Raw genomic sequence first — 17,751 nt, 5'->3', positions numbered from 1 at the left:
AACTTCCCTTCCTCAAAAATCTTAAGAAAAATAAAAGTTTAAGCCGGTCACCAGTGGCTCACACCTGTAATCCTAGCTATTAAGGAGGCTGAGATCTGAGGATCACGGTTCAAAAGCCAGCCCAGGCAGGAAAGTCTGTGAGACTCTTATCTACAATAAACCACCAGAAAACCGGAAATGGTGCTGTGGCTCAAGTCGTAGAGTCCTTTGCTTGCCTTGAGCTGAAGGACAGCGCCCAGGCCCAGAATTCAAGCCCCATGACCGACAAAAAAATAAGTAAATAAAAATAAAAGTTTACATCTTTACTTATCTGTTACTTGCAGCTAAATGCATCTAAGAAAAGCATGCATTACTTTCATAATCAAGAAGGAAAAAAAGCCAAGGTTTACCCCACATCACTGAGTTCAAGTTTTTAAAACTTTTTTTTTTGGTGGTGGTATTAGACATCAAACACATTAAGCTATATACTCAACTCAATTATTTTAAATTATATATATTTTATCAGTATCTTGGTTCTAAGAGAATAAAATCAACATATGCCTGGATTTTGGTTTTAAAATATATAGTATAAAAATACTAATGGTTTATCCTAAAAGTGAATATAGGGAGGAAAAAAAAAATTTTTTTTTTTGGGTCCGGTCGTGGGGCCTGAACTCTGGGCCTGGGCGCTGTCCCTCAGCTCTTCAGCTCAGCTAGCACTCTACCACTAGAGCTACAGCGCCACTTCCGGCTTTTTGCTTATGTGGTGCTGAGGAATCGAACCCAGGGCCTCGAGCATGCAAGGCAAGTGCTCTACCACTGAGCCACCTTCCCAGCCCAGGAAAAAAATTTTTAAATGAACTTGAATTCTGTTGTCCAGAACTATTTACTACAGTTTCACTTATGTATAACTTTGTATTCATTTTTATTTCAACCTAGTAAGTCAATCAAAAATTTTCATACAACACATTTCTCTTTTAGACTATGTTCTTAATGGCAGCAAAATACTTTTGGGCAATTAGATAGCTTTCATTTTACTACTAATAATGCTGTGAGAATACTTTATAGGCACCATTTGTATTGGTACAACTGAAATTCCTTTATGATAAATTCTTCGAAGTAGACTGCTGGATACAAGAACTCTAAGGAGGGTTTGGGGATTGAACTCAGTGGAAAAGCACTTGCCTGGTAAATACAAGGTCCTGAGTTCCATCCTCAGCTCTAGGAAAAACAATAAACAAAAAACAACCCAGGCAACAAAAACTGAAGAACTCTAAAAAAACATGAAGAATGAGGCCCTAAGTTCAAACCCCAGTACTACCAAAAAAAAAAAAATCCATATCTCTGAAGTTCAGAATCAGATCCTTATACTTACACTATCTATCATTTCTTCATACAGAATCCTTTCAATCATTGATGTTAAAAGTGACAGCAGAATTTCAGAAATACAGATTTTACCTTAGACTTTGTGACTTTCAAAAGAAGTTAAGAAGCTTCCCATTCAGAATACTAAATTTACCCACAACAATGCCTGAGCATTATTATCAAGAACACCATACCCATCTGCCCAAGTAGCTATTATTGGGGTATATTTCTAGTACTCTAGATTACCTGGCAACACTCTAAAAGTTATCAAAATCAGTGGCACTTTTTTGTTTTAGAAGTCCTTTCTCCTACCTTAGCTCTGTTTGCTTCTTCTACAACTGCCCAGACACAACCCCATCAGTCAAGTGAGGGCTGCCTTTCACACTTAATAAATGTCCATAAAACCTAAACACTATTCAAGGTTCTAGAATGTTTCTATTTTTTTTCTTCTTGTAGTACTGAAGATTGAATTCAAAACTTTGTGCTTGCTAGACAGGCACTCTATCACTTGAGCCACACCGCCAAGCCCTTAAAATGGTTCTACTTTTGAGAAGGAAAGAGACCAATCTGAGCATGAATTCTGGGTCAAAACTTACACATCTACTCAAGTCTCCATTCAAAATTATAAATATTTTGACTGTAGAAAATCTCTACTTATATATTTGCATACAAGTCAACAATTGCCATGTTATACAAAGAATAACTAAATAACTAAAATAATGTCTTCTACCTATATAATGTCTTGTAATAAATCTTTGAATTCTGCCTCTATCCTAGACTACTTTTACTTACTGACTAAAAATACCTGGAAACCATGTAATAATCCTAAAACAAAAATCAAAGGTAGCTTTGGAACAACTTATCATTACAAATGTGTTTATGTGGAACATTATGGAATTACAAAGCAAGACCTACCTCTTGACCTTCAAATATATTAAGAATTTTCCAATATCCATGCTTTCGTAACTAAATTTTCTAATCTATGTATCATTTGATATTTATACAGACTGTAGCAAAGAAAATGCTGAATACAATGTTTTTCAAGTTAGTATTCACTACTTAGAAAACTTACTGAGAAATGCTGAAGTAATTCATCCTTTTCCTCTTCAATGAATCCCCCAACGGTTAGTGCTTTGGGGCGGTGGTCCACCACCATGTGATTTAGTGAGCCCCTCCCTCTTGCTCCACGGCCTCGGCCTCTTCCTCGACCTTGAGAGGACATGGTCTTTCCTCGACCCACAGGTAAAATACCTAATCTTGCTGCCTAAACAACAACAAAAGGGAATGGAATAGAAACCTTGTAAAATAGGAAAGAGAAAAATCTGTTTTTTGAGATATTAAATATAGCAGGTTAAATCTCACCTCAACCTGTAATTGATTGAGTTTCTTCCTTAGTTCTGTTGTGTCTTCTCCTGAGGACAGCCTCTTGTGGAGGTCCAGTTCAGTATCTAGTAATTCTTTCTGGGCCTTTGGAAACAAAGAGTAAAAAGGTGTTTTTTAAAATAACTTCCAAGTTCTCATTCAGAACATTACCGTATACAAGGACACAGCTTGCTTTTTTGAGTAGAAGGATGCAATAAATATGGATGTTTTAAGAAAAGTAACCTTACAGACACAAGACTGTAAACACAAAGAGATCATTATGCTCTTACTGGAAATACTAAGTAATATTACTGAACAAGACAGAGTCACTGAAATGAGGGAGCTGAGAATACTTTTCATATAACTGTGCTTAAATGAAACACAATGGGCAAAATAAATTATAGAGTAGATATTAATATTACAAAGCTAACAGCTACAGAATTCCTTTCATATTAGAACCTATAACTACTACCAAACTGTGAGAGATTGTTTTTACTATTTCCTCCCAGGCATACTCTAATTTTCAAAATACACATATAGTAAGATTTCAGTGGCTTATACCTATAGTGTTTGTTACTTGTAAAATTAAGGCAGAAGGATTACTAAGCCTAAGAATTCTTGATCAGCCAGAATAACATAGAAAGATCCTATCTCTTAAAAAAAGGAAGGGGGATGGGAATAAAGGAAAGGAAGCAAAAAGTACTCATGTTCTTCTAATACAAGAAAGAAATCTCAATAAAAACAATGTTTTTATTATATGGGGGGCTTTTATTTCACTTATTTTTTTGCAATACTGAACTCAAGCAAACATGCTAAGCACGAGCACTACCACTTAAAGCATAGGCCTCCTTCCTTCAGCTCAAGGCTAGCGCTCTACCACTTGAGCCACAGCGCCACTTCTGGCTTTTTCTAATTGTGTAGTGCTGAGGAATTGAACCCAGGGACTCATGCATGCACGGCAAGCGCTCTACCACTGAGCCACCTTCCCAGCCCTCATTATGTTTTTTAAAAGTAATTTTTGTTTTGGTCTAGGAAGCTAAGATTACATGCAAGTTCCATCACACTTCGCTTTCACAAAGAAATCTTAGACTGGGGGTATAGAAGGCTCGAACAAAAGAGCTCAAGTGGGTAGCACCCCTACCTAACAAGCACAGGTTCTGAATTCATTCATCAGTAAGGAGGGGCAGGAGTGAGAAAGAGAGGGAGATAGCTTAGTAGTAACTTCTTTTCAGGTTACTTTACTCATTAGTCTAGTAGATATCTAAGGGTCTCACAGTACTTTCATAGTACCAAGCCTATGTAGATGCTAACAGCCCTATGTTAAGTGTAAAATATAGGTACCTCTGTTTTTGTCTTCACTTTGGAGTGTGTGGAGACTGCAGAAGATGTTTTTAATTCATCTTTCAATTGTGAAATCTTTTCTCCAAGTTCTTTCAAAGTCTTCATTATGTTTGCTCTTTCTTCTGGTTTCATGTTTTTGTTTTTTTCTAGCTTGGATATCAGCATCTACAAAATAATCAGTAAAATGTAAGCTTATGCTTTACTATTATGGATAACTCTGCAAATCAATTCTATTCATCAATTCTCACATGTAAATAATGAGTCCTATATCTTACCTTTTGACATTCTATCTGTTTTTCTAACATTTCCTGTTTCTTCTTCCGCATATCTTGTTGTAGCTTCATGGCTTCCTATATAGACCAGTAAAGAAGCAATCAGTGAAAACAACAAAATTTGCCAATAATAATGCTAATATATTCTAATAATAATAATGCAACTATATCTCAATTCATACCTCCAGAGTCATCTTTTTCTAAGACAGATTTTTCTCCTCCTACTAAAATAATTAGCTGGGTTGTAGAGGTATGGCTGAAGTGGCTGCACACAAGCCTTGAGTAAGAAAGCTAAGTCGAGCGTGAGGCCTTGAGTTTAACTCCTAATATTGACACACACAAAAAAAAAGCTGAGACCAACAGCTGGGGAGGGATGGAGTATACACTTATAATCCCACTACTTGGGAGGCTGAGGCAGAATGACTGAGTTTGAGACCAGGCTGAACTATATAATGACTCAGTCTTTAAAAAAAAAAACAAAAAAAAACAGGGATGTGGCTCAGTTGTAGGGTTCTTATGTAGATGGTACCAGACCCTGAGTTTGACCCCCAGCATATCACATACCACACTCAAATGGGGGTGGGGATATGAAATTTAAAAAACAAACAAACAAAAAACTACAGGAGTATCATTCTGTCATAGAGCATGAATTATCCTGCTCAAGGCCCTTGGTTAAATACCCAGTACAAAAACCAAAATTATTCTTTGAATTAGATGTGACTACTGAAACCCAGCTATGCATTTTTTGTTTGTTCATCTCTTTTTGTTTTTCTAGAGTTCATTAAATAAAGAAGTATATGCATTTCGATGTAGCTCTATAACAACATGATAATATTGGGCTATGTTAGGGTTTGAACTCAAGGCTTTCTGCTTGCAAGGCCACTTGAGCCATACCTCTAGCCCTGATATTACCTAATTTAAAGGTTTTAACATAATGACTTAAGAATTCTGCCTTTCCTGTGTAAGGTATAAGAATCGAAAATGTTACCTGTTTTTTTTTAAGAACTTCTTGAACGTCATGAGATTTAGACCCTGAAGAAAGTTTTGAAGATGTCTTTAAGTTTGTGGAGCTATAAATTGTTTTTGGATGGCTTGGAGGTGAAAATATCTAAAAAGCAAAAACAAAAAACAAACAACACATACATGATTATATCTTAAAAATGCTTGAAATCATCTTCAGAAGAATTATATCCAGCTGGGCACTTGTGGCTCATACTTGTAATCCTAGCTACTCAGGAGGCTGAGATCAAGGGATAAGGGTTCAAAGCCAGGGGGCTGGGAAAGTAGCTCAATGGTAGAGTCTAGCCTTGAATGCATGGGGCCCTGGGTTCAATTCCTTAGCATCACATAAGCAGAAAAAGTCAGAAGCGGCACTGTGGCTCAAGTGGTAGAGTGCTAGCCTTGAGCTGAAGAGTTCAGGGACAGTGCCCAGGCCCAGAGTTAAGGCCCCACAACTAACAAAAAAAACGGGGGGGGGGGGGGAAGGGGGCGGGGAGGTCAAAGCTAGCTTGAGTAGGAAAGTCCATGAGACTCTGATTACCAATTAACCACCTAAAACTGGTAGTGGAGCTGTGGCTCAAAGTGGCAAGGTGCGGGACAGTGCTCAAGCCCTGAATTCCAGGCCCACCAGTGACCAAAAAAAAAAAAAATTAATTCCATTCTTCTGAGAAAACACACACACACACACACACACACACACACACACACACACACGGAAGAAAAGAGGAAGAGGAAGAGGAGGAGGAGGAGGAGGAGGAGGAGGAGGAGGAGGAGGAGGAGGAGGAGGAGGAGGAATAACTAGAAAGTGCAAAAGCCCTGAGCTTTATCTCTAATACAGACAAAAAGATTTTGTTTCATTTTGGCAGCAAAAAAATTTGAACTCAGGACAGACATGGTCAGAAGCTCAACTGCAGAGCCACATCTCTAGCAAAATTTATTTCTTTTTTGAGATAGGTTCTCACAGTGTAGCCCAGTATGGCCTTGAATTTGTGATCCTCATGTCTCAGCCTTCTAAACAGGAATTTAAAACACGAGCCATCATACTCAGCTCAGTTTTCATTTTTTAATCTAAATATGTTTAGGTTAAACATGAGAACGCCTGGGTTGGTTGGTGGGCAGATGAACAAACAAAAGAACAGTTCCATCTTGTTCTCAGTAAATATCCCAAGAAATACATAACCAAATCATGTTTTCTTAAAGCACTCTCATTTTTCAAGTTTTAGAAAACATTTAATTTTATTATCACATTCAGCATTTATATATTTCCAACTCAAAAATCTACAAAGCAAGACCAGTCATAATCTAGCTTCTTTTACACTTACAACAACCATTAGACTTAAGATTGTATAAATATTATTTTGTACATCAGCATGTGCTCCCTGACCCTCTTTTCTTACACTAATAACGGCCAGCAATATACTTTTCTAATTCATTTTGCATTCTTTACTTAATGTATACAGATAATCACTCCATGGTATATTTAAAAGTATTCCTTGTTCCTCTGTACAAGTTACATATATATTCTATTATGTGTACTACATTTTAACAACCTACTCCCTATTGTGTGCATTTGAATTTTTTTTGCAATTACAAATGAAGACAGCCAGTCCACAAATACAAGTATTATACCTGGTGTCTCATTTGAGGAAGCTTCAGAAGGAGAGGAAAAGCAAGGTTACGAAAAGTGGAAATGATGAGAGGAAAGAAGGATAAGAAAGATTACAAAAGGTGTTGAATATGACTAAAATACATTATATAACCAGGTGTCAGTGGCTCATGCCTATAATCCAAACTACACAACAGGCTGTAATCTAAGGATCACAGTTTGAAGCCTGCCAATTACAAGGAAAGTCCATGAGACTCATGCCTAATTAACCACCAAAAAGCCAAAAGTGAAGCTGTGGTTCAAGTGGAAGAACACCAGCCTTTAGTGAAAAAGCTAAGGGACAGTGCCCAGTCTGAATTCAACCCCTAGTACCAGTACACACGCATACACACACACAATCACATACCAAAAAAAGAAGTGTTAAAGAAATGGACTAAGAATAAGTATATATTAATAAACAACTAAAGGGCTAGGAATGTGGCTTAGTGGTAGAGTACTCCCTTTGCATGCATGAGTCCTTTGATTCTATTCCTTGGTACCACATAAACAAAAAATAAAATTAATTTTAAAAAATTAATTAAAAATAACAGTAACTAAAATTATTCTATTTAGATTTTTTAAAATACTAAATTTCAGCTGTGCACTGGTTCATGCCTGTAATCTTAGCTACAAAAGAGACTGAGATCTAAGGATCATGGTTTAAAGCCAGTCTAAGCAGGGGAGTCTGTGGGACTCTCATCTCCAGTTAACCACCAAAAAAGCCAGAAATGAGACTGTGGCTCAAAGTGGTAAAGTCCTAGCCTTGAGCATAAAAGCTCATGGATGCTGCCAGGCCCTGAGTCCTGGGGCTTGCCCCGGGACAGGCATCCCACTCCCACCCCGAAAAAAATCTGTTTTTCTAACTGGGTTATGGAAATTAGGGAGGTAACTTGCCACACTTAGGTCCACTGTCACGCTTGTCTTGATTGAGAAGACACTTAACAAATCTGGGTTGTGTGTCACTCAATGACCAAACATATAAGAGAGTCACAGAAATGCATACCTGGCAGTCATCCCCAGCACCACCAGACTGATTCAACACATGTGACACATCACTCTGGCTACCGCTTGAATGTCCAAGACGATGTTTAACAGGAACTTTGTTTAGAACATATGCCCCTGGTGTCTGCGGTTTGCCTATCATCTGCAAATACAAAAACATACATGTAGTAAAAATGTAAAAACATGATCAGGAATGGCAGAGTTTGAACAGTGACTACCCTGAGTAAAGAAAATCAGAAAATTGAAACTGGAGGGTACCTTTCTGTAAGGTCTTACTTCTTTGGATGTGTAAAATATGTCATAACAGCTGGGGTTTCAGAAGTTATAGAGCATGTATGTGCTTAGCATACACCAAGCCCTGGGTTCAATTCCCAACACCAAAAACAAAAACTAATGTGTCACTACAAAATGTATATAAATACATATATACAGTGCACATATATAGTCCACATATATTGTGCATCTATATTGTGCATATATAGTGTATATATATTATGGATGTATATTTGGTATATATATAAATTACATATATATAAAAATAAGAATTTTTTCATGTTGTCTCCAATATATAATACTTTGAAGATGGTTTTTATCTGACAGTAGCTGAGTATGAAGAACAGTATGGAATGTGCAATTCTAAACTACATTAACAGAACATTAATAGTCCCAGGGGTAATGGTACCACTCTTTCCTTCACTATTCACCCATTTGATCTTCCTGCCTCAGCTCCTGAGTGCTGGAATTACAAGCATGAGTCATCATTTCCAGCTCACTTTTCTTCTTTAAGTATGAATGCATTTAGTTTAAACATGTAAACACCTGGGTGGAAATCATCATTAAGATCATTATCTTAACAGTTGTAATGCACTTGTCAGTTTGTCCTTTCTTCCTTTCTTCATTCCAATATTTAGCATCAGGAATAAAATCAACAACAATCAAAACTCCAAGTCCCAGCCATCGTGGTGGACAATATCTGTAATTAAAGCACTTGAGATGCTAAGGTAACAAGTTTAAGACCAGCCTAGGCTACACACAGTGAGTTTCCATCTCAGGAAAAGACGAAAGAATGAAAAAAACTTTAAAAACCCTAGTTTTCCTGGAGCTTTCAATATGAACTTTTTAGGGGAATGCTTGGTTTTGGTGGTATTGGGGTCTGAACCCAAGACCTTGTATTTACTAAGCAAGCATTCTACTACTGGAGTCACATTCCTAATCCTTTCTGCTTTTGTTATTTTTCAGATAGGATCTCATGCTATTTGCCTGGGCTGGCCTTGAACATCAATCTTCTTACGTATGCCTCCCGGCTTATTTGTTGAGCTGGGATCTTTTTTCCTGGCCTAGAACCAGGATTTCCCTAATCAATCCCTCTGAGGTAGCTAGGATTATAGGAATGAGTCATCTAGCTTGTTCTCCAGAGTTTTTTGTTGTTGTTGTTGTTGTTTTGGGGGGTGGGAGGTTGTTGGGTATTTTTTTCTTTTTTTGTAGGTTGTAACGCTTGAACACAGGGCTTTGGCTCTGTCCATAAACTCCTTTGCTTAAGGCTAGAACTTTATCACGTTGAACCACAGCTCCACTTCTGGTTTTTGAGTGGTTAATTGGAGATAAAAGTTTCACAGGCACTTTTCTGCCCAAGCTGGCTTCAAACTGCGATCTTCAGATCTCAGCCTCCTAAGTAGCTAGAATTACAGGCATGAGCCACTGATGCCCACCTTCCAGTTTAAAAAGGAGTAAAATTTTTCTACATAGGAAAAAGCAGGACAAATGGGTCTTTTTTTTGGGGGGGGGGGTGAGGGGGGGGGTCCAGTTGTGGGCCTAGGCGCTGTCCCTCAGCTCTTCAGCTCAAGGTTAGCGCTCTACAACTTGAGCCACAGTGCCACTTCCAGCTTTTTTTCTTTTTGCTTATGTGGTGCTGAGGAATTGAACCCGGGGCTAATGCATGCAACGCAAGCACTCTACTACTGAGCCATCTTCCCAGCCCCGACAAATGGGTCTTGAAACAAAGCTAACTTTCAAAACACAGTAGTCCTAAATTCAAAGTGCAGTGGTTAACAGTACGTATGCATTACATCAGAATTTTTCTTAATAAACTTGTAGATTCATAGGATTCATATGTGGAGATTAACTCTATGGATGTGGCCCTACATGTGATGCCCAGAAATCTGCACCTAAGTAAGTGATTATGATATAGAACAGCACACCTCAGACTTCAGGGTAGGTAAAAATCACCAGGGGAGCTTTTTGAAACAGATTATTGGGCCTCACCCACAGAAATTCTGATTCAGTAGGATAGAGTCAGGCCCAAGAGCTGCATTTCTCATCAGCTCCTAGGAGATCATATGCTGGTTTGCAAATGGAAGTCATCATTAGCTTTAAAGTAAAAGATTCAAGAACTATGAAGTAAAAAATACTGATTTAGAGAGTAGGACCAGAACCTTTCATCCCTAGTGAGCCAGATTACCTTCTGGATGCCTCCATGCACCGATGAGGGAGGAGACTGTGTCGCCATCACCTGCTGCGAATGAAGATGCTGCGGTAGATGATGGTGCTGCTGTGTGAGGTGACTCACTGTCTGTTGCTGTTGCAAGAGAAGCTGTGCTGAAGACTGCAGTGCCGGCTGCTCATTATTTTCCCTATGCCACAAGACTCGAATGAACCTGTTGTTTAGAACTGCTTCTGTGCTAGAAATGGCTTTCCTGGCCTCCTCATTGGTAAGGTATTGGATGAGGGCTGCTTCTGGATCGCCCTTAAAGGCCACCTTTAAAGAAAATATTAGAAGCAACATTAATTTATAAATAGAGAAGTTATAATTACATATAGTCCACTATTATGCACTAAATTATGCTCCCTTACCCAATTTTTTAAGTAAAGCCCTAATATCAATCGGCATTTAGGAATTAAAAGCAAAGTGGCAAAATTTGGCAAATGCAACTTCCAAAAAAAGAAGACATAAAAATATAGTTAAAAAAAGATCAAAGTTAAGTTCGAAGTTTGGGGCCCTATTTACAAAGGATTCACAGACAAACAATTCCCCCTTTCTCTCTCTCCATGTGAAGACACAGTGAAAAGCTGCTGCCTATCAGACAGGAAAAAAGTCCCCACCTGGACCCAATTGACCTGAACATTTCAGTCTATAACATTTGTTATAGCAGTCTGAGTAGCTATTACAACTACCTACATTACGCCATCTCCATTTAGCTGAATGCTGTAAAGAAAAAAGATTTAGGCAAAATTTAGCAAAAAAAGGATGGAGGACATTTGGTATGACAGTTAACATCTTTTGTACATTTCTAATGTGTGAAGCATTTTAAAAAAGAGAATGTGTGTATATATCCCCTTCACATAAATATAAAAATTGAAGACAGGCACCCGTAGCTCATGCCTATAATTTTAGCTACTCAGGAGGCTTGAGATCTGAAGATCACGGTTCAAAGTCAGCCTGGGCAAGAAAGTCCATGAGACTCTTATCTCCAATTAACCACTAGAAAACATGAAGTGGCGCAGTGGCTCAAGTCGTAGAGCGCTAACCTTGAGCTGAAGAGCTCAGGGACAGAGCCCAGGCCCCAAGTTCAAACCCTAATACCAGCAATCTCCCCCCACACACACATGAGAGAAAATAAACAAGACAAAAAGGGGCCAGAGACCTGGCTCAAGTGGTAGAGCACTTGTCATGCAAAGGCCCCTGAATTAAGAAAATGTATGATATATATAAAACATATATAATATAAAAATACATAACATATATTTATTTATATAGAAAGAACACTTGTCCATGCAGTTGTATACACTGTAATCCTAGAACTCAGTAAGCTGAAGGATTGTGAGTTTGAGGTCATCTTGGACTATACAGTGAGACCCTGTCTCAAAAAAACAAAAACAAAAACAAAACAACCCACATTCTCCAGTAATACTTTCATAAACAAAATTACATGTTGGTTTGATAAGCTGTATTGAAATAATAAGACTAAAATTTCAACTTACACTAATTTTCAAGTACCCTTAATGACAGTCTAATACTCAACTACAAATTAACAAATTCAAATAGCTAAGTGGATGGCAAAACATAAAGCTATTTGATCTTGGACAATATATTACAATGCTTAAAATTTTCAAAGAATAGACCCAACACTACCAATCACTATTTCACCAGAGTATGGTGGTCAATGGACAAGATTATAATCTTAGAAATCACAAAAAATTTCAACCCCCTAGATAAGACACAAGTGTATCTAGGGGAGAAAAAGTCACTTGTTCAAAAATAGAATTATGAAAAAACTCAAGAACCAATGCCAGGAGCTAGAGGTTCATGCTTATTATCCTAACTAATCAGGAGGCTGAGATCTGAAGACAGATGGGGCAGGAAAAGTCTGTGAGACTCTTTATCTCCAATAAACCACTCAGAAAAAGCCAGAAGTAGCACAGTGGCTCAAGTAGTAGAGTATGAGCCTTGAGTAAAAGAAGCTCAGGGACAGTGTCTAAGCCCTGAGTTCAAGCCCAAGGACCACCAAAAAGAATTTCTTTTTTAAATTCAGCAACTATACCAGCATCTGCCAGGAATGAGCTATAGAAAAGAACCAAATGAGCCGGGCACTGGTGGCTCACGCCTGTAATCCTAGCTACTCAGGAGACTGAGATCTGAGGATCTCGGTTCAAAGCCAGCCCGGGCAGGGGAGACCATGAGACTCCTATCTCCAATAAACCACCAGAAAACCAGAAGTGGTGCTGTAGCTCAAGTGGTAGAGCGCTCGCCTTGAGCTGAAGAGCTGAGGGAAAGCGCCCAAGCCCAGAGTTCAAGCCCCACGACTGACCAAAAAAAAAAAAAAAAAAGAAAAGAACCAAATGATTCACAACAATAAATTTAACTTACCAATTCCATCATAAAGATGTATACACAGATACAGAGTTTACAGCACTTAGCAGAGCTGATTAGAATTACAGCTGACTCATTTTAATTAAGATGAGCTGAAAGAAATACTTCCTAAGGTCCATAAAATGTATGGATTCTATCACTGATATAGTCACATTTACCTGGATATTAACAATAGTTCCAAATTTGCTGAAGTGTTCATTGAGCTTTGTAATGTTGTTCAATTCCTGAGGGATTTTTTTGACCTCTAATTTGGTGTTTGTATACTGATTCTTCCTCAAGAATCCTGGTTTACTCTGATTGTTATTCCCTTGCCTAGAAAAAATATTAATAGATGTTGGTTAATTCTCTTAACATCATGCTTAACCAAAAGAAACATTAATGAAGAAGTTTATGCCTTAGCATTTTAAAAAAATTATTGAGCAATTTTTATACCTTCTTTTAACAAAACAAGTGAAAGGGGAAAAAATACCTGAATAATGAAATGTTACAAAAGCAGAGATTATATTAACCATCATATTAGTCTTTGTACAACTACTTAATAAAAAAAATAGTAAGCCATGTTAAAAAAAACTTAATGGTGGCGCACACTGTAGCAGTGGTACTCACTAGACACTGATTAAAATGAACTTTACAACTTCTGTGGGGGGAGAGAGGGAGGGAAAAACTGGGAGTGAGAGAAAGGGTGACACTGTCCAAAAAAGGAATGTACTACTTTTTACCTGACTTGTAACCCTTTGAAACAATTAAAAGCTTAGAAAAAAAAAAACTTAAAAAAGAAAAATCTAATGGTAAAGCAAAAAGAAAACTTTTTTCTTCTTTTCTAATTAACTTCAAGCCTCTTAAGACTTTTTTTTTATTATTTTATTTTTATTTTTTGTCAGTACTTTTACTTAATAGGGCCTCCTGCTTGCTAGCAGGCACTCTACCACTTGAACCATTTCCCCAGGCCTTCAATAATTTTCAATATTGGGTTAGGTATACAAATATGTAGGTAAAATTACAAGTATCTACTCTGAAAACATATTGGCTTTTCAATTTTTAGAACATTCCAACAACGTTTGCTCAAACCACAATTTTAAGACAGTTTGAAAATCACCGACTGATAGCAACTGTAACCATTTTATAAAGAAAATACAAACAAAAAGAAAAAAGAAAAAAAACACAAACTGAGCATTCCAAATCAGCAAATTATCTTACTTTCCCAGCCAAGGTTTCTTTGTCAGTGGTCCTTCCAAACCACTCATTGCTCTTTTCCGGCTATCAGGCTCAAGAACTACTCTGGTTATGTTGCTATTCATTGAAACAGGAACTGGAGGTTCAGTCTGGATGACAATATTAGCAGCTGTTAAAAACAAAAATTCACATTACTAAGTTTCATAAGGAACTTGAAATGATTAAAATACTTAATCCAAAAGCTAAAAAAATACTGTGACTAGCACTCAACTACTACCATTTCCTTTTTTAGAAATTTCTAAGAGCAGCCGGGCGCTGGTGGCTCACGCCTGTAATCCTAGCTACTCAGGAGGCTGAGATCTGAGGATCGAGGTTCAAAGCCAGCCCAGGCAGGAGAGACTGTGAGACTCCTATCTCCAATAAACCACCAGAAAACCGGAAGTGGCGCTGTGGCTCAAGTGGTAGAGCGCTCGCCTTGAGCTGAAGAGCTGAGGTACAGTGCCCAGACCCAGAGTTCAAGCCCCATGGCCGACCACCGACCAAAAAAAAAAAAAGGATCGGCAAGAAATTTCTAAGAGCAAGAAAATAAACAAATGCTTTTCTTTCATTTTAAAAAAATAATAAAGTCTAAAAAAAATCAAAGGCAACTCAATGTAATAATCAACTAAAATACAGATCACCACTAGATGCAAAAAGAAAAAAACAAAACCAGTGGCCATGGAGCGCTAGCCTTGAGCAAAAGAGCTCAGAGACAGCACCCAGCATCCAGGCCCTGAGTTCAATTCCCACAATCAATTCCAAAATAAATAAATAAATAAATAAATAAATAAATAAATAAATAAATAAATAAATAGCATTGTCTTTTTTTTTTTTTTTTTTTTTTTTTTTTTGGTCCGTCGTGGGGCTTAAACTCTGGGCTTAGGCACTGTCCCTGCATTCTTCAGCTCAAGGCGAGCATTCTACCACTTGAGTCACAGCGCCACTTCCAGTTTTCTAGTGGTTTTTCCTGCCCGGACTGGCTTTGAACCACGATCCTCAGATCTCAGCCTCCTAAGTAACTAGGATTATAGGTGTGAGCCACGGGTGCCCGGCTAGCATTGTCTTTTTAAAATAAGTATACTAGGGGGCTAAGAAGGTGGCTCAATGGTAGAGCACTTGCCTTGCATGCCTGAGGCCCTGGGTTCGATTCCTCAGCACCACATAAGCAAAAAAAATAAAGAAGCCAGAAGTGGCACTGTGGCTCAAGTGTAGAGCACTAGACTTGAGCTGAAGAGCTGAGGGACAGCGCCCAGGCCCAGAGTTCAGGCCCCACAACCACCAGACCCAAAAATAAATAAATAAATAAATAAATAAATAAATAAATAAATAAATAAATAAATAAATAAATAAATAAAGTATACTATACTTTAAAATTTGGGGGACAAAGCTATTAGGAACATTTGAGATTATAATAAAGTGCCCTTCAAAGTGTATAAGTCCCTCTAATTTCCTCAAATTAGGTCAGCAGTACAAATGCAGAAACTCTATTACAACTGCTACACAACATTTACCATCAGAAAAAGGTCATGCCATTCTCACCTCTTGGATTTGCATCCATGTCTCCAGATGTTAGGCCAATCAGGTTAGGGCGCTGTGTCTGTGTTCTTGAAAAGAATTGTCTGTACTGTGATCTACCAGAACTGGTAATACTAGGAGCTTCTGGGTTATAGCCATCCGGTTCATAAGTATCTGAAGGAAAATAAAATACATACTAAATGAGACAGAGGTTAAAAAATATTTCTTATTTACTTTAAAATACTAACGATGCATATTCTTCAACAAATGTAATTACATCCATTTATATTTCATTTAAGTTACAGTATAGTACTTTTGGAAGTAAAAGATTAAAAAAACAGCGCTGTCACAAACTGTATTAATTCCCAAATGCTTATGTATCTCAAAACTCATTGAGCCATTTCTGTCTTATACATTAATTAACTAATATGAACTTTAATGCATATTTTTGAGATAAATCTTCATGTACACAAATGTTAGGTTTCAATTCCTGTACTTCTTTTTTTTTTTTTTTTTGGTGGTACTGGAATTTGAACTCATCCTACAAATACCTGAGGTATCCCCTCAGATCTTTTTGTTTTGTAATTTTTCAGATAGGGTCTCACTTGCCCAGAGCTGGCCATGGATCTCAATCTTCCTACCTCTGCCTTTCATGTAGCAGGTATTACATGCAGATGCCACATGTACACTTTACAAAAGGGTTTTACTAACTTTTTGCCTGAGCTGGTTTCAAACCACAATCCTTGGATTTTCACTCCTACATAGATGAAATTACAACTGTGAGCTACTGTGCCTGGCCTTCCTCATAACTTTCCTAATTAGGAAAAGAAAAAAAATTATCAATTATTCATTTGATTTATACTTTAAACTGGAAAGACAATAACTGGTTTCATATGTAAAACACATTTCAAAAAGAAGAATTTGGTCACATAAAATTTATATTTATAGTTGTTATTGTCATCCCTCTTCTTCATCATCATCATCATCATCATCTCATTATTATGCATGTGCTAGTCCTGGGTGCTGTCCCTGAGCTCTCTTGTTCAAAGTTAGCACTATATTAAGCCACAGCTCCACTTCTGACTTTTTAATGGTTAATTGGAGGTAAGAGTCTGGCAGACTTTCCTCCCTGGGCTGTCTTGGAACTGGGAACACAGATCTCAGCCTCCCAAGTAGCTAGGATTATAAGTGTGAGCCACTGGAGCCCACCTCACCAATTCATTTTTTAATTAATGTTTTCCCTATGTGTCTCATCAAAAGTCCATTTTAAAAATTCTAAGGCTAAGTGAACAATTTTATTGGTGTTAAAAGCAATTCTAAAAGAAATTCTAAAAAAGAAAACCAAATGACATTTATCCTCTTCACTCCATAAAAAGTGAAACTGCAAAGGTTAAGACTATAGTAGAGGCTGCAAAGGTGGCTTAGTGATAGAATGCTTGCCTAACATGCATGAAGCCCTAGGTTCCAGTCTTCAGTACCACATAAACAGAAAAAGCCAGAAATGGCTCTGTGGCAAGTGGTAGACGTTCGTCTTGAGCAAAAGAAGCTCAGGACAGTGCCCAGGCCCTGAGTTCAAGCCCCAGGACTCGCCAAAAAAAAAGACTATACTAATTTTCATAATTAGAATTTAGAAGTCCAGTCTTATTTTTTTTTGTAATGGAAAAATTCCTTGAGTAATCCACACCAAGTATAAGCTATAATACACATTTAATTCTTTATTAAAGTCACTTCTATGATTCAGAGTAAGATCAGCAATGATCCCTACAGTGAGCATCCTAAAACTCTAAAGGCAGTGAATGGAAGTAATAAGCACTACTAGGATTCAGAAGTTTCTAATGCAAATTTCTCACTCTCAACACTCTTAGAGAAAACCTTTCCTGTGAATACTGTATTCCCTAACTCCAGATCATCTGCAAATCCTCTCTTTTCACAAAGCATCAATAGACTAACCTGAGTCTAAACAATAAACCACCACTGAAATACAAGTGATTCTCAGACATCTAGTACTAAAACAAGAACAAGAACTGCTAGTCAGTATCCTTCTCACATTGCTCATACTTTTTTCCTTCTAGTTTTGAAAGCAGCACATGGCATCAATAGATTAAAACTGATTCCCTCTAATAAAATGTTAAACAATGTCCAAAGTTAGACATCAGGGCCATTTTTGTGCTACTTTCCCCAGAGGAGGACAT

The 17,751-nt window shown here is 37.6% G+C and overlaps 1 protein-coding gene across 5 annotated transcripts in view; it reads right to left on the bottom strand.

The window, feature by feature from the left end:
• Rbm27 (RNA binding motif protein 27) overlaps positions 1 to 17,751 on the bottom strand; it is a 72,601-nt gene that overhangs the window by 9,980 nt on the left and 44,870 nt on the right. For all 5 annotated transcript variants that reach the window (XM_070036307.1, XM_070036310.1, XM_070036309.1 and 2 more), the window contains 10 exons: positions 15,584 to 15,733; positions 14,030 to 14,174; positions 12,991 to 13,144; positions 10,424 to 10,720; positions 7,967 to 8,107; positions 5,308 to 5,427; positions 4,323 to 4,397; positions 4,048 to 4,212; positions 2,707 to 2,811; positions 2,417 to 2,608 (listed from right to left, as the gene is read on the bottom strand). In XM_070036307.1, the coding sequence (XP_069892408.1) occupies positions 2,417 to 2,608; positions 2,707 to 2,811; positions 4,048 to 4,212; positions 4,323 to 4,397; positions 5,308 to 5,427; positions 7,967 to 8,107; positions 10,424 to 10,720; positions 12,991 to 13,144; positions 14,030 to 14,174; positions 15,584 to 15,733 (1,544 nt within the window). The remainder of the gene's footprint in view (positions 1 to 2,416; positions 2,609 to 2,706; positions 2,812 to 4,047; positions 4,213 to 4,322; positions 4,398 to 5,307; positions 5,428 to 7,966; positions 8,108 to 10,423; positions 10,721 to 12,990; positions 13,145 to 14,029; positions 14,175 to 15,583; positions 15,734 to 17,751) is intronic.

This window comes from Dipodomys merriami, unplaced genomic scaffold, assembly GCF_024711535.1.
Source record: "Dipodomys merriami isolate MVZ:Mamm:240054 unplaced genomic scaffold, mDipMer1.0.p SCAF_27, whole genome shotgun sequence".
NCBI classification, from domain to species: Eukaryota; Metazoa; Chordata; class Mammalia; order Rodentia; family Heteromyidae; genus Dipodomys; species Dipodomys merriami.
Note: the sequence above shows the minus strand (reverse complement) of the source record. Positions and strands in the feature narration are given on the sequence as shown.